General features: G+C 47.4%; 1 protein-coding gene across 1 annotated transcript in view; it reads right to left on the minus strand.

Moving 5' to 3' along the window:
- The window catches only part of LOC106804662 (dedicator of cytokinesis protein 1-like), a 66344-nt gene that overhangs the window by 21547 nt on the left and 29950 nt on the right, over positions 1-14847 (minus strand). The window contains exons 22-37 of the mRNA XM_014805939.1: positions 14552-14729; positions 14069-14196; positions 13796-13891; positions 13264-13457; positions 12649-12822; positions 12379-12437; positions 11560-11735; positions 10767-11009; positions 10066-10197; positions 9403-9522; positions 9019-9108; positions 8488-8592; positions 8055-8196; positions 7761-7842; positions 7007-7091; positions 6026-6112 (exon numbers count right to left, since the gene is read on the minus strand). Coding sequence (XP_014661425.1) covers positions 6026-6112; positions 7007-7091; positions 7761-7842; positions 8055-8196; positions 8488-8592; positions 9019-9108; positions 9403-9522; positions 10066-10197; positions 10767-11009; positions 11560-11735; positions 12379-12437; positions 12649-12822; positions 13264-13457; positions 13796-13891; positions 14069-14196; positions 14552-14729 — 2091 coding nt within the window. The remainder of the gene's footprint in view (positions 1-6025; positions 6113-7006; positions 7092-7760; positions 7843-8054; positions 8197-8487; positions 8593-9018; positions 9109-9402; positions 9523-10065; positions 10198-10766; positions 11010-11559; positions 11736-12378; positions 12438-12648; positions 12823-13263; positions 13458-13795; positions 13892-14068; positions 14197-14551; positions 14730-14847) is intronic.

Consider the following 14847-nt stretch of genomic DNA (forward strand, 5'->3'; position numbering starts at 1 on the left):
AGAAGTGAAAACGAGCGGTGTTGAGGAACGGAATCAGTAAAATGCGGCGTGCGAATATGAAAGGAGAAACGAGCAGTGTGCGGAATGGAATCAGGGCGCTCAGGAGACACGCGCTAACGGCTGTGCGACCACTCCAACCCTCCCCTCTCTCTCTCTACAAGAACATCGACTTCTGGCTAGCCCTCCAGGTACCGCCGCGACTCTCACCCCGCACGCGGTTCTAGACCTTACATCCCCGGCCGTGCACGCTCGCACGCACACAGACTAGCACAGCCAGCCAGCCGACACGGAAGCGGGCAGCGGCGCACTGCGCGAGAGCGAGCGAGCGACGCGCACCGCCGACTCTGCTGCAAAGCTCTTTCAATTTCTGGGATTTCTTTACAACTGCACCCAAAACACCCAAAATAGCAGCCCCGTCTCTAGCCCCCTATAAGCCGCGGTGCGATACTAAAACGAGCAACCAGTTCTCAGCAGGACGACGGCTGGCGTTCTTCGCTAGCGCGCCTTTCTTCGAGAGCTGCTTTCATACGCGAGGCTGAAACTTCCAGTCGCGACCTGACCGAATCTCTACCTTTGCATTTTGGCGTCTATTTTCGGATAGCGCCCGAAGCGAGCGTTTAGCGAAAAGATTGAAATAACTATGAAGGCAGGCAGGCAGACAGACAGACAGGCAGGCAGGCAGGCAGGCAGGCAGGCAGACAGACAGAGTGAGACTTATGGACATAAGATTGCAGACATCTCACCAGGTGAGCTATTAGGCCGCCACCCACTGGATAACCCCGCGCTTCCCAGAATTTCCAACTGGATTCTCTCAAGCCTTTCAAGCGTCAACAATACTTTAACCCGAGTCCATTTAACCACTACCTACGCGCCTAGCTACCTATCGGGACCACAGGCTCCAACCCACGCAACCCCCTTTACTCCTCTCTTCGGATGCACGTAATTCACAGGAACTGGTTCGCCCACGTGGTTAATACTAACACGCGTATATATACGCTGTTAAAGCCACAATAAGCGCATCTACACGCTAATTTCTCCAGTACTAGACTAGCAAATACTTCGTGCCATGCATAATCATACTACCTTATGACAAAATAAACTCTAGTTCCTCCCATTTCACTGTGCGTTGTCTTATAAAAGGTATTTGAAAATACCTCCAATATTGTTCAAATTCTCCGATGTTGTTGACACTTTCGCGTTGCTCTGCCAAGCAACCGTACAGCGGGTGTAGCAAAGATTTCTACGGCCCGTGTGCGTTTTTCGCTCGCACGCTGCTAGCGCAATGACATGTTATCGTTGACGATATCAAGCCTAAAATTAATACGTTATTCTCGGAGTTTATTACGCTGCCTATTATTACTTTCCCAATAGGCATTGATGTTACATACACTGCAGTTCACAATACTACAACTATCTTAAAATGTAAACGACTATATTCTCTGCTCAACACCCGTAGCAACATGTGACGTCGCCTAACCGATTCGGGGCGAAATTGCTTGGCAAACAATTCGGCATTGGCGCCAGATTACCTGATTTCGCACCTCTTTCTTGTCGGTTTTAAGCAAACACGCAGTGAAATGGGAGGAACTAGAGTTTATTTTGTCACAACTTGTCACGAAGTATTTGCTAGTCTAGTACTGGAGAAATTAGCGTGTAGATGCGCATATTGTGGATTTCATAGAGGCAGCAAAAACCACACTACCCCCACTTACATAAGCATTTCTACTTCTATGTCCCAGCTTTTATTTAAGGCCCGTGCATTACCCTTCTCTGTCCCAGCTTTGATTTAAGGTCCTAAATTCCACACTCTGTCCCGGTTTTTATAATTAGGGCCTGTTGATTTTCGCTCCCAGCCCAACTTTTATTTACGGCATGTCTATTCTCCCTCTCGCCGTCACTACGGACTACCCCAGCTTTACTTAGTGCCTGCCCATTCTCTCTCCCTACATCATAGCACTAGCAGCTAGGGATGGAGAATAAAATGACCCTAACTGAAAGCTAGGGCCTAGCTTTTAGTTAGGGTCGTCTTATTGTCCCTCCCTCCGACAGTGGCCCAGCTTTTATTTAAAGTTTGCGCATCCCCTCCCTCACTCGCTCCCTCCCCTTCCTCCCTCACTATCCAAATATTTTAATCAGCACCTGCTCATTCCCTCCCTTCTTGCCCCAGCTTTTACTCTGCGCCTGCGATCGCGCTGTCTCATTTGTTTACTGCTGATCAGGGGTTTGTCGGCACGTCGTCTGCACTCCTAACAGACTCGTAACGTAGATGCGCGCACGCCGACCACCTGCGTGCTCGCCGCAACTTTGCATTCCGTGCGAGAGCGCCGACGAGCGAGGACTGAACAAATATTTACAGCCGATCGTAAATGACGACGGACAGCCAGCCGCGCGGCGCGCAGCATCGCCAGATCTACGCGATCAAATCATGCGCTGCCAATCAATCACAGCGCTGCCAATCATTCACAGCGCTACTAGTACTACTACTCCCACGTAATACGCCATCACGTCATCGGGCGTACCGGTACGTTACACACTCGTGCCGCGATGCGTGAACGTACCTATAATCGATATTTGCTCGTACTCTCTCTACACCCCCACACCATTTTCTCTCGCTCACTCATACACTGGGTCAAGTCAATAACTCGGTTCAGAACGTGAAACTAGTTTCCAGTAACGCCTGGTGATTAAGGGGGAGCAGAAGCGGCAAGGGAGGTGTGTGCTGGGGAATGGATATTGGAAGCAGTAATAGTGGGGAAATAGAAGTAGTAAGGGGGCGGTGCAGGGAAGTGCCAAAGAGCGGGCGTGGGGTGGAAGGAGAATATGGCTGTGTGAGGGTAATGGAAGCGGTAAAGAGCGGGTGTGGGGTGGAAGGGGAATATGGCTGTGTGAGGGTAAAACAGCGTAAGAGGGCATGGGGTGGAGGGGAATGATGGCTTGTGTGCGGGTATGGAAGCGGGTAAGAGCGGTGGGGGGCAGGAGGAATATGGCGTGTGAGGGTATTGGAAAGCGGTAAGAGAGCGGCTGTGGGGGGGAAGGGGATATGGCCTGTTGAGGGTATGAAAGCGCGTAAGAGCAGCGCCGCGGTGTGGCGGCGTGGAAGCAGGAATATAGGTGTGTGCAGGGGTATGCAGAAGCGTAAAGAGGCCGGTGTGTGGCGTGAAGCGCGATAACAACGGGTGTGTGGGGTAATTTATAGAGTGAAACCGAGCGGTGCTTGAGGATCGGAATCAGTAAAATGCGAGCTGCGAATTTGAAAGGAGAAACGAGCAGTGGTGCGGATGGAATCAGGCGCGCTCAGGAGACACGCGCTAACGGCTGTTGCGACCATCATCCAACCTCCCTCTTCTCTTCTCTTACAAGAACATCGACTTCTGGCTAGCCTCATGGTACCGCCGCGACTCTCACCCGCACGCGGTTCTAGACCTTACATCCCGCGCGCGTGCACGCTCGCACGCACACAGACTAGCACAGCAGCCAGCCGACACGAAGCGGGCAGCGGGCGCATCGGCGCGAAGCGAGCGAGCGACGCGCACCGCCGCTCTGCTGCAAAGCTCTTTCAATTTCTGGGGATTTCTTTACAAGTGCACCAAAACACCAAAATAGCAGCCCGTCTCTAGCCCCTATAAGCCGCTGTGCGCATACTAAAACGAGCAACCAGTTCTCAGCAGGACGAGGCTGGCGTTCTTCGCTAGCGCGCCTTTCTTCGAGAGCTGCTTTTCATACGCGAGGCTGAAACTTCAGTCGCGACCTGACCGAATCTCTACCTTTGCATTTTGCGTCTATTTTCGGATAGCGCCCGAAGCGAGCGTTTAGCGAAAAGATTGAAATAACTATGAGTAACACTGGCGTGTAGCGAAGCGGCGGCGGCGGCGGCGGCGGCGGCAGCGTGCATGGGCGTGGGCAGTACGCGTTTTTACGCGCGCGTAGCTGTGTCTAGGGCGCTATATCTTTCTCTTCTCCCCCCCCCTTCTCTCATCTCTCTTACTCTCTCCCCCCCCGCTCCCCCTTCTCTGCTCTCTCTCCTCTCTCGTCTCTTCTCTCCTTCGACTCTCTCTCTCTCTCTCTCTCATCTCTCGCTCCTACTTCTCTTCTCTCTTCTCTCTCTTCTCACTATTTCTTTCGCTCTCTCTATCTCTGTCTCTCTCGCTCTCTATCTATCTAGCTATCTCTCTCTCTCTCTCGCTCTCTATCTATCTAGCTATCTATCTCTTTATCTCTCCCCCACCGCCTCTCTCTCTCTCTCTCTTTCGTTCAGCTTGCTCCCTTCTCTCTCCCTCATCCTTTCCTCGACCTCTGCCTCCCTTACTCCCTCCCCTCTCGTTCTGTCTTTCCGTCCCCATCCCCTCTTTCTCTTCATATCTTTCCCCTCATTCACTCTCTTGTATTCTTTCTCTTTACTTATATACTATATACACCCTTCATCTATTTCTCTGTTTTTGACTGCATCTTTCGGTCTGTTTGTCATTCAGTCCTCACATTTGATGGATGGATGCTGAGAGTTGTAACACAGGGTTCGTTCTAACGAAACACACGTTCTACGTACACAAGCATGTCACGTGCACACTCTCACCACCCCTAAGCGCTGAGCCTGCTTTCCAATGCTTACTACGTAGTATGTGAGCTGATCTAACTGCTGCATTAGGAGGTTAAACACATAAAGACATGCGGTCATAACACTCAGGTGCATGTCTCGTTAAGAGCCGGCAGATTTTGCAACTTGTATTAACTAACTACCGTACATTCCTGTTTAGGTAACCCGTCATAACTATCCATAACTAGGCAGAAACGCGCCCCGGGCGCACATAAACAGTGCAGGCCGACGAGTTACAGACCCACCTTGCTTTTCCCTACCTATACACGTAAGCCCCACTGTAAAGACCACAGATTGGCATATAATCATCAGGGCGGCTGCATTTCCCCGTTAAGTCTCTCATCGTCGGCGCTCACACGACTGCGCGAGGAAACCAGTGCTTCTCAGCCGTATCTGCAGCACCCGGGGGGGGGGGTGGAGGCGGCGGTGGCGGAGACTGCGGCTAACCCCTGCGTAACCCCACGGTAAGAAACAGCCACTCGCTGACCGCGAGTAATGGCCGGCTCGTGGCCAGTCTAGCCGACTTATGCGTGACCCCGCGCCCCGTCTGCATCTTACCGCACGCACAGCTCGCTCACACTGGGCTAGGAGCACGGGTCAGCTGCTACACTAGCAGTGCCCAGGGGCGGTCAGCTCAGATGTGACGGCGGCCAGACGCGTAAACAACCTGCGTAACCGCAGCAACAGCGGTCGTCCTACTTACGTGCGCTGAGAGAGAAAGAGCTCACTCACGAGTGTTAGCAAGAGTGCTAGGAGATTTATACACGACAACCCCAGGATAAATGCTGAATGGAAGAGGAATAATGGTGCGCACGCATCTGTGACTGTAATACTCGTCGAACGCCTTGTACCCGACACTCTAAAATGTATTTTCTCATGCCACTGGAATCCAAATACATCACTTGACTAGTTGTTTTAGTGTAGTAGTTTTATTATATCAACCTGTACACGAGTAAAGGCGGTGCAGGTACTAATCATTAACTGCAGGAAGAACATATTGGTGGGTAAACGGCATCAGACAGCTGTAAACAGAGCTAGAGGTGAGGGGTCAGAGTACGATTGCCATCTTACCTGCCTGTCATCATGCATTTACATCCAAACGGTTGTTCTATTGTAATGAACTGATATCTACTTATCGTGGCTGATTTTCATGCCTAACTAATGCCAGCCGTCTATCTACACTTTATCTAATCTCATTGTGTGTCTGTATGTGCTGTCTTAGTGCTGAAATGCACAAATCCTCTGCTCAGACTTTCCAAGCACAGCCCGTGTTTTGGTTTCCCGTGTCAGAATTTGTTGTCAATTGTAATGCTTATCAGTATCAGAACCCTCAATACTAGCGGGATCTTGCGTTCACTCGTTCCTACTAACCGAGAAAAAATGAATACGGTTCACCGAGTTACCTATAATGACTACCACAAGATATCAACTTACACGCTCGGTTTCGACGACTGGGAACCACTGTAGGATACCGGGGTATGGATAGGCGGTGACTAACACTGTTTTCTCCGTCCACAGGTTCTGAAACGTCATCACAAACAAAGCAGGTGTTATTGAATAAAAACTGTGTGAATAAAATTATGCATGAGTAACAAGTGAATACAATAATTTTGGACCAAGTCCTGACTTAATTACAATTTAACTTAACAGTCAGCAATTGTAAACCTTTTAACGATTGGAAGACACATAATAATTACTTTTAAGCACTTTCTATTTGCAACGTTCAATAAAAGCACTCGTTCTACAAAAATGCCGAGCCTATGAGTAAATATGCAAACAAGGGCATGTGGAACATAAAAGGGTTGTAGTTTCTTAGTAAATTACACAGTGCTGACATCTAGTGTGATTTTATACGGTCAATAATGTGTTGTCGAAGTAAAAGCAAGACATGTATTTTGCTACTTTGAAAGCCTGCAAGTGCCAAAGGATTTCTTTATTATATTTTTCTAATATTTGTTTGTGAATATATAATTGTGTATAGTACACTTCACATCTATGGTGATAGCGAGTTCAACGTTTGGTTATTATCCAGTACAACGGTTAAGTGCCCCATTAGTCACTGCAAATTCTGTTAGGATATATCAGTCTATACTACAATTGACCCCTAACCGGTAACTGTGCACTAACCTTCACCTTACTAGAGTGCACTGAGGAAATCAATGCCCCTTATTGTGTGAACTTGCAATGACATAGGTGCACAGTTATTGCGTCATAGCGTAATTTTTCACAACCGCATAAGTCATTAGGTTAAAGCACGGGCTCATTGTACGTAATCTATCGCACGAGTTTCAAACACGAAAATTTCTCAATATAGAAACAAGTAATGCAAATACTACACTAGACGGACGTGTGCACCTACGCTAGCCGAAGTAATACGACATTGCGATGGGCTTAAGGTTAATTTTGTAAACTTACAGCAAACTCGTTCTTTTCATCACTGTCACCCTTCTTGAATGGTCGGGAGTAAGTAAACTTCTGAACCTCATTCACCTTGTAGTACCTACAGATCAGCAGTAGTTGATTGCAGTGCTTAACCACAGACGTACAGTAATTCCCCCTATCATGGAGGTGGCATCGCTGATAAATGCCACACGCCGTGAAACCGTGAACGGTGAATACGAAGGTAAATATGCGGTTAGGGGAACAAGGAAGGTATGCGATGGGTGGTGCTATGACATTTTCAGTCCTTTAAAAACACAGAAATCGCACATCAACGTTTACAGCACGTACAAGTTAACTTTCACTTTAACATTTGCTGGCATTCCACCAACAACACCAACCCACATAGTAGCACTACGACTAAGGTCGACTAAATAACCCCCCCACAACTCAAAAAACAAGTACCAAGAGGAGATGCGCATGTCAGACTAGAAAAATCTTGTCACGGCTCGAATTGTAAGCAAAGTAGCGATGAGTCGAACAATACTATTAACCCCTCCCCCTACCTCAATACCGGAAATAGTATACAAGTACAATAACTGAATTCCACCATTGACAAACCTGCAATAGGAGGACGATTACTGTATAGCAATGAGTTTAAAATATAAATTTATTGGTTGTTATATACGTAAAGGCACGCAAGTGAGTTACTACTTACAGAGGAACAGACAGCGTTGAATTAAAACTCATACATTAACACAGAGCAGTACCGTGAACCACTAAATATTACCTAAGTATTTGATCGTCAATACGTTTGCCAGCAAACGTTGCCTTTTCCACGTATATCGGATCGACGTGGTTTATCTGTAAATCTGGAGAGCGATCAAGGAGGCAAAGCAGGGCTAAATATAAATTATGTGCGTGCAACTAGCACTGATATCATTATAGACAAACACATGCACATGCACACACATGTGCACACATATGCGGGCACTTATGCGCACACACACGAATAGATATAACCATATACATAAAAAGATGCATACACACACTCAGGCACCACAACCCAATGTGACAAGGATACACTGAGCTGGGGAGTTCAGTATCTCCTCTTCAGGTGGTGCCAGTCTGTTCATCAGTTGTGCGCTCGGAAATTGGTTCTGGATCCGACTGATGAAGTCGCTCAGCCGCTCATACTCCTTCCCGCGGTAGATAAAGATGCGGTTCTACAACGCAACAAACAGTCAAATCCATGGGGGGTTGAAGTAGGAGGAGGATTAAAGAAATTGTATTCGCTACAAGGGATAATTTGTGACAAGAGATGGCGCTATCATCTTTTTTCTACCATCTCTTTACCCACATCACTCTATCCCTCTGACACATGCATGATTTTTTTTTCACTCTCTCGCACGCCGCACGCACGCACGCACACACACACACTTTCTACTATTACATAAGCTCCCCCGAGTTCATTTCTCTTCCTCACTCTACCCCATCAACTTTAACCAACTCCGTACCTTGAGAAATGAGGGAAATCCTGAGCCATAGTAGCCTACACGGAAGTACTCAGGCTCTGGTCGGATCTTCGTCAAGATGTTCTCATAGAGTTCTGCCATGGTTCTCTGTAGTGAGAAACAGCAGAGCATTCTTAAATCTGCACAAAGCAACTCGAAAACAGCAGTCAACAAAGAGCTTTGTGAAATGCTTTGAGATATCCGTACGAGGGTTATAGATAATCTGTTACGTAATCTGCATACTCCTAGAATATTGTTGTATCTGTCCATAATCCATAATTTACCTATAATGTGCTTTAACATGTTTTATACTTTGCCTTTTCTAGCAGCTGCTTTACTTCTAGCAACATATATATTTTTTTCTATTACTTTTAATTTAATGCACAATAGTTTATTTACTATTAATTTAACAGTTCCATGAATGCATTTGTACATTAGATGCAGCTGTATTATAACCAAATATGTGACAGCCACAAAATTTCTAATTCTAAAAGTTCATTGGGTATATCAGAGGGATCGCACTCCTGTGCCTACCATGTACTTGGCAATCTCTTGGTAGTTGAAGGTAACATTCTCATGATGAGCAACAAGTGACTTGCAGCAAGTGATGGCATTCTCCCACATCTGCAGATACACGAGTAAAGCAGCATTCGTTACTGTGGCAACTAGCACTATTGTCATGTCATGATCATACATGACAGTCACTATCATAATGACAATGAACAGGAAAGGAGGCTGTACACATACTATCACTTAACCGTTCAACTTACTATCACGTCATAGGAGGCCATGTCCTTTATTGCATGTTTGACAAAATTATATGAGCGAAAGATATATGTAGTAGCTTTAGCATGTGTAGTAAATAGTGGCTTTCTTGGCGCTGAATCCTTCTGAGAGACCACCAGTCTGCTCCCTTACCTTGCCCTTAGTGTAGTACTCTATGATGTCATAGTAAAGCCTGTCCTTCAAATTCCAGTGCGTCGTCGCATGCTTGTAGTGGTCATGCTGTAGTGCCTTTTCGAGTTTGTCGTCAGTCCACTGTGAGCATCAAAGTTGTCATTTAAGGGACTGCCAACAGTGCTTAACCTGACCAACTGTAGTAACTATAAGCTGGGAAGGGGCAGGTAAGTAGCAAGCATACAAATTTAATCAGCTATCAGCCATAAAGAGTCGATGGGTTTAGAGTCAAGGCAGCGAAGCTGGCACCATCATGCATGGTTACAGCTGCGATCAGTACTAGTACTAAGTTTCGTGATAGTGTGGCTTTGTTGGTGAGGCTGCTGAGGGTATGGGTAAGATTGTTGCAACAGCAAGGTCATCACAAGGGTAGTGTTATCTGCAAAGTGGGCTCACCCTGAGTGTGGGGTTATAGTAGGGGTGGGGCTGTGAGGAGGGGAAGGGGCATAGTGGGGTGGTGTCTTCTTGAAGGTGGGTATGTCAGGTAAAGAGGCATCACAAAGGCAGGATCGTCAGGAGGGTGTGGCCATCATGGGGGCACATCATTGTGAGGGTGGGGTCATCTCAGGGGTCTGGTCATCGTGAGGATGGGGTCACCGCTGGGGTCGGGTCGTCTCGGGGTACCTTGAGACGATTGGCATGTTGTTGCAGGGTGAAGGCGGCCTCAGTGTAGTTCTCACAGTCGAGGTGCAGGTCGGACAGCTTGTGCAGGTAGCGGATGTACAACTCCTCCCTCTCGATCTCATCGTAGAACTCCTGCAGTAAACATGCACGTCGCACCGCATGTAAACCACCGCCAGCAACACGACCGACCATTCAGATCATTTACATTTACATCAGATAATGTGCTGCTGCTGCTATTCAACTATAAAATATAATTAATCACAAAAAAATCGTTTTACACCCACGTGACCACGTGAATCGATTTACCATTTACCAAATTCATTATTCAGATAACCATTTACTATAGTGCAACAGGTAAAGATACATCAACTGCACATTGCCAATCACCAACAATCAAGCTCACTCAGTTTCTATTGGGTTTACTATTTTTGGTCGACTCTGTGGCACTTCGTCACTAAGAATTGTCTTTAGAACATCCTATCCTAACAATGATTGGCTATAGCCAGCTATCAATCACGCTAGGAAAATAGGTCAATTGCTTGCCATGTAACACATTGCGATACATTGATTGTGCTGTCATCACAACACCTCACCCACTCTACCTGTACTTCCATCTCACAACGCTCCCCCCCTGCTGCCCTCTTGGAACCCCCACCCTCAACCACCCACCCACCCCGCGGCTCCCCGCGCACAACACGCACCAGCAGCCGCACGGTGCAGCTCATCTTGTTCTCCTTCTTCTCGTCGTGGATCATCGTGCGATACTCGAGCAGCCGCTGCAGCAGCCGCGCGACGACGCCGACGAAGCGCGTGCCCTGCTCGCGCATCACCGAGTGCTGCGCACAGAGCTCGTACATCGTCGCCTCGAACAGCTCGCGGTACTGGTGGTCGCCGCGGCCGCCCTCGATCAGCGCATCCAGCTGTGTGATCATCTCGTGTTCAAACTGTGGAGGAGAGACGTGGCAGGGTGAGCGAGTGAACGTGTGAGTGCGGACGACGTAGAGTGTGAACGTAATATCGTATCTCAATCAGTGAATGTGAACGGCAATAGCTGCATGGAGTTGTTAATTAAACCACAATCGAGACACATCACACTACCAGCAAAATCATTTCACTGATATAATATGGTGACATGTTATTAAATAAATTAATTGATTAGAAATTAAATGAACTCATTTATATTAATTGATCTTAAACTAAATAGTATGCAGCAAGAATAATTTATATCTACGATATAATAAGGAGTCAATATAATAAATGAGTACAATGGTACATGGAAGTGGTTTGTGAGTAAATGCACTTCAAGGTTCAAGGCACTTCAACAACAAGGTAACGTACCTAGAAGTTGAGGTTCCAGCCAAATTTCCCGATACAGGAGACATCAATGCAAAAATTTACAAATGAGGAAGACGACAATAAATGAGCGCACGCAGTCACGATAATGATTGACAACACAGATAAGTATTAAATCCGAACATAGAGGGCACCACTCACCTCGCTGAAGTTGTACTTGAATGTCTTCGTGGCGCCCTCTATCTCGTTGTAGAACTCGCACTGCATCATGTCGAAGAAGATCGGGATCGTTGCCTTGCGCAGCTCCATCTCCGGGATCAACGTCATCTCCAGGATAGGGCCGACCATGTCCGGAACAAACCGGATCTTGTTCGCTCCTGTTACAAGAAACCAACATGACAGCTTCCCTTTGGCATGACAACGCATCTGGGAAGGAAGCTTCTGCCATTTCATTAATTTTGGTGTTTAAAAAAATATAATTCATAAATAAAGATAGTTATCGAATAAGTGAGATCGGAAAGTCCAGCTGTGCTAATTAGGTCACAGAAAAAGGGGGTAGAAAATGGCCGCGAAGCGCTTAGGAAAGTACATGATTAATGTAAACACTCATGCGTTTTACGTTTTTGCATTAACACAAACATTGCATAATATCCCAAATGACCACAATCATATTTATAAATGTTTCTGTAAACAGAAACGCGCCTGTAAATTGAAGTACGACGTTAGTGAAGAGAATTATTGATCAAAAACCTAGACCTGTCCTATACTAACAATGTTATAAAACGGCAGTTTATACCCCCTCTTATCTGATCTCAATATGGCGGCGGGGACTTTTCGATATGGTTTATTATCGCACTGATGACATATAACACACTTTGCTACTAAACATTCACTCACCCTGGCAAAAAGTGTTTAATGCTAAACAACTATTATGAGAGACAAGCTAATTTCATTCATTATAGACTTTGCCACCATGATTGCGAACAGATATAATCCAAAAACCGCAGTGTGACCACCTACCTAGGTTAAACCACATCGACCTGATTTCAAACCCTGTCTCTCTCCGCATATCTTTGTACCTGCAAACACACAAAAACCGTGACAATCGTTTCTGTGTCAAGAAGCAAGATCAGCTAAATCTGCCGGGTGTGACTGATCAACAAATCACAAAGATCAAGCCACGCTAAAGATATAGAAAACGTCCCACGTCCCACGTCCCGCAATCAACTCATGTCCGCTGCGCACTCAAGAGCAAAGCTTCTACCACATTGCAGCTAATAGAAGACTTACTTGGATATGATTTTGTGCCGCTTGTTCTGTGAGAAGTTTTCCAGCTGGAGGCTGTCCTGCGTGAGGAAGGAAATCGCACAGTGGAAGAAGTTGTTCCACAGCTGCTCCTCAAACGGGTTTGAGAACACGTCGCGTATCGTGTGGGAGAAATGCCGCAGTGCCTTCAGTATCACACTGAAACGAACACGCCAAGTTGAGACGCACAGATGCATTCGTGAAACAACAGAGGGGAAGCACATTCATGGGAATGTGGAGGCATTTTAGGTGGAATCACAGAGCCATTTGTTGTAGTATAAATGCATCCATAGAAATACAGAACCTTATATGGGAACACAGAAATATTTACAGAATTATAAAATCGTTCGTTGGAAAGACCACAACGCCATTTATCATGTTCATGGGAGAATAATATGAAGAAATAATCCTGGGATTATACAATCATTCAGGGGAGGGGAGGGGAGAATACAGAGCCATTCGTTGGAACATAAAATCATTTTTAGAAACAAAGAAACATTCTCGGAACTATAAAATCATGCAAGGGGGGTAGCGCAGCGGCCACTCGCGCTTGCACGGAAGCCGAACAACGGTGGCGGCACCCGTGAGGGAACAGCTCACCTGTTCTGCAGCAGGATCATCTCGTTCCAGTCGCCCGCGTAGACGTTCTTGCTGACGAGGTCGCGGAAAACGAGCAGGATCTCCATGAGGAAGTCGAGCAGGTCTGTCGTCGTGCGGAAGTGCGTGATGTACTGGTTGTAGTGGTACTCGTCCATCTGCCGCAGCAGCGACACCAGCACCGCCACGAAGCTCGCCTGCAATGTAGAGCAAGCTTTACGTGGTGGCGCCATCTACGTCTGCCGCAGCAGCGACAGCAGCACCGCCACGAAGCTCACCAGCAAGGCAGAGCATGTGCTATGCAGTGGCGCCCTCTATATCAGTCTTGCAATAAAAGGAAGTTCTATATAAATGTGTTACACTCTGTCAAACTAATTAGAGAGTGTGGAACTAATCGTAGCGCCAGCTGCACCAGTTCTGCTTCCTTTGTGGAAGCTAGGTAATCATATGAATTGCTGCCGTTCCACCTGGAAAGTGTTAGAATAAATGGTAGTACCAGCTAGTCGCTCATACACGATGTACTGAATAAACTCACAGTCAGCGGATTGGTCCTGTCAAGACGGATGACAGTCTGTATCACAGATCGCAGCAGACGCAGCATCAGAAAGCTGGTGTCCTCTAGTGTCGGCCCCTGCAAACACGCACGCATCAGTGGCGCCCCGCATTGGTGCAATGAACGACACGCAATACCCATTCGCGCTAATTCACAACGGCCGATTGGACGATCGACAGTGATGAGAACAAGACAAAATGGCGAACGAGTCACAGTGGCGCCCCACTCCGCCACCACCATCCCGAGATCACTCACAATGTCCTTGGCATAGGTAAGTTCCATAATGTCGCCCAGTATCTTCACGCACGTCTCCAGCTCATCCTTCACCTCGAGCAGGTGGTGCAGCTGAGAGGAGATCATCGGCAGCAGGATTGCCCGGCACTCTGCAACGGCACGCACGTGTGATTACAGTGGCGCCACCTCGAGGCATGACTCATGACTCGAACACACGCAGCAGAGCTAGCCGGCGACGGCTGGATTTATTCTAGTGAGAGCGCGACACCTAATTTGCCTGGAATATTGACTGATCGAAACCTACGACCTAAATATTTAATTAAAATTGTGTATGAATGACGAGCAGCAGCAGGAAGAGGAAGAAAGGGAGGAGTAGAAGGAGATGGGGAAGAAGGATGAGGAGGATGGGGAGGATGAGCAGGACGACGACCAGAAGCAGGAGGAAGAGGAGGGAGAAGACGAGGAGGAGAAGGAAGAGAAAAAGCCGAAGAAGACCTGGCTCACCCGGAATCGCGAAGAGGGAGCTGTGTACGATGTCGTTGACACACATCATCTTCTGCCGCTTGAGCCGCTCCTGCGGAACATTGTTGATGAGCTCCACCAGGAGGCGACTCAGATCCTCGGCAGAGAAGACGGTCAGCACGTCCGGGATCACGCTTGGAAGGTACTTCATAGCTGCTCCCTGCACACACACAGCCAGTGACGTCACAGCTGATCTATGCTACTATATACGCTGTATATTTTGCAGCGGTTTAATTTTCGCGAATTTCGCGAACGCGTCCCTGACCGCGAAAATAACA

This window comes from Priapulus caudatus, unplaced genomic scaffold (assembly GCF_000485595.1).
Source record: "Priapulus caudatus unplaced genomic scaffold, Priapulus_caudatus-5.0.1 Scaffold5, whole genome shotgun sequence".
In the NCBI taxonomy this organism is placed as follows: Eukaryota; Metazoa; Priapulida; class Priapulimorpha; order Priapulimorphida; family Priapulidae; genus Priapulus; species Priapulus caudatus.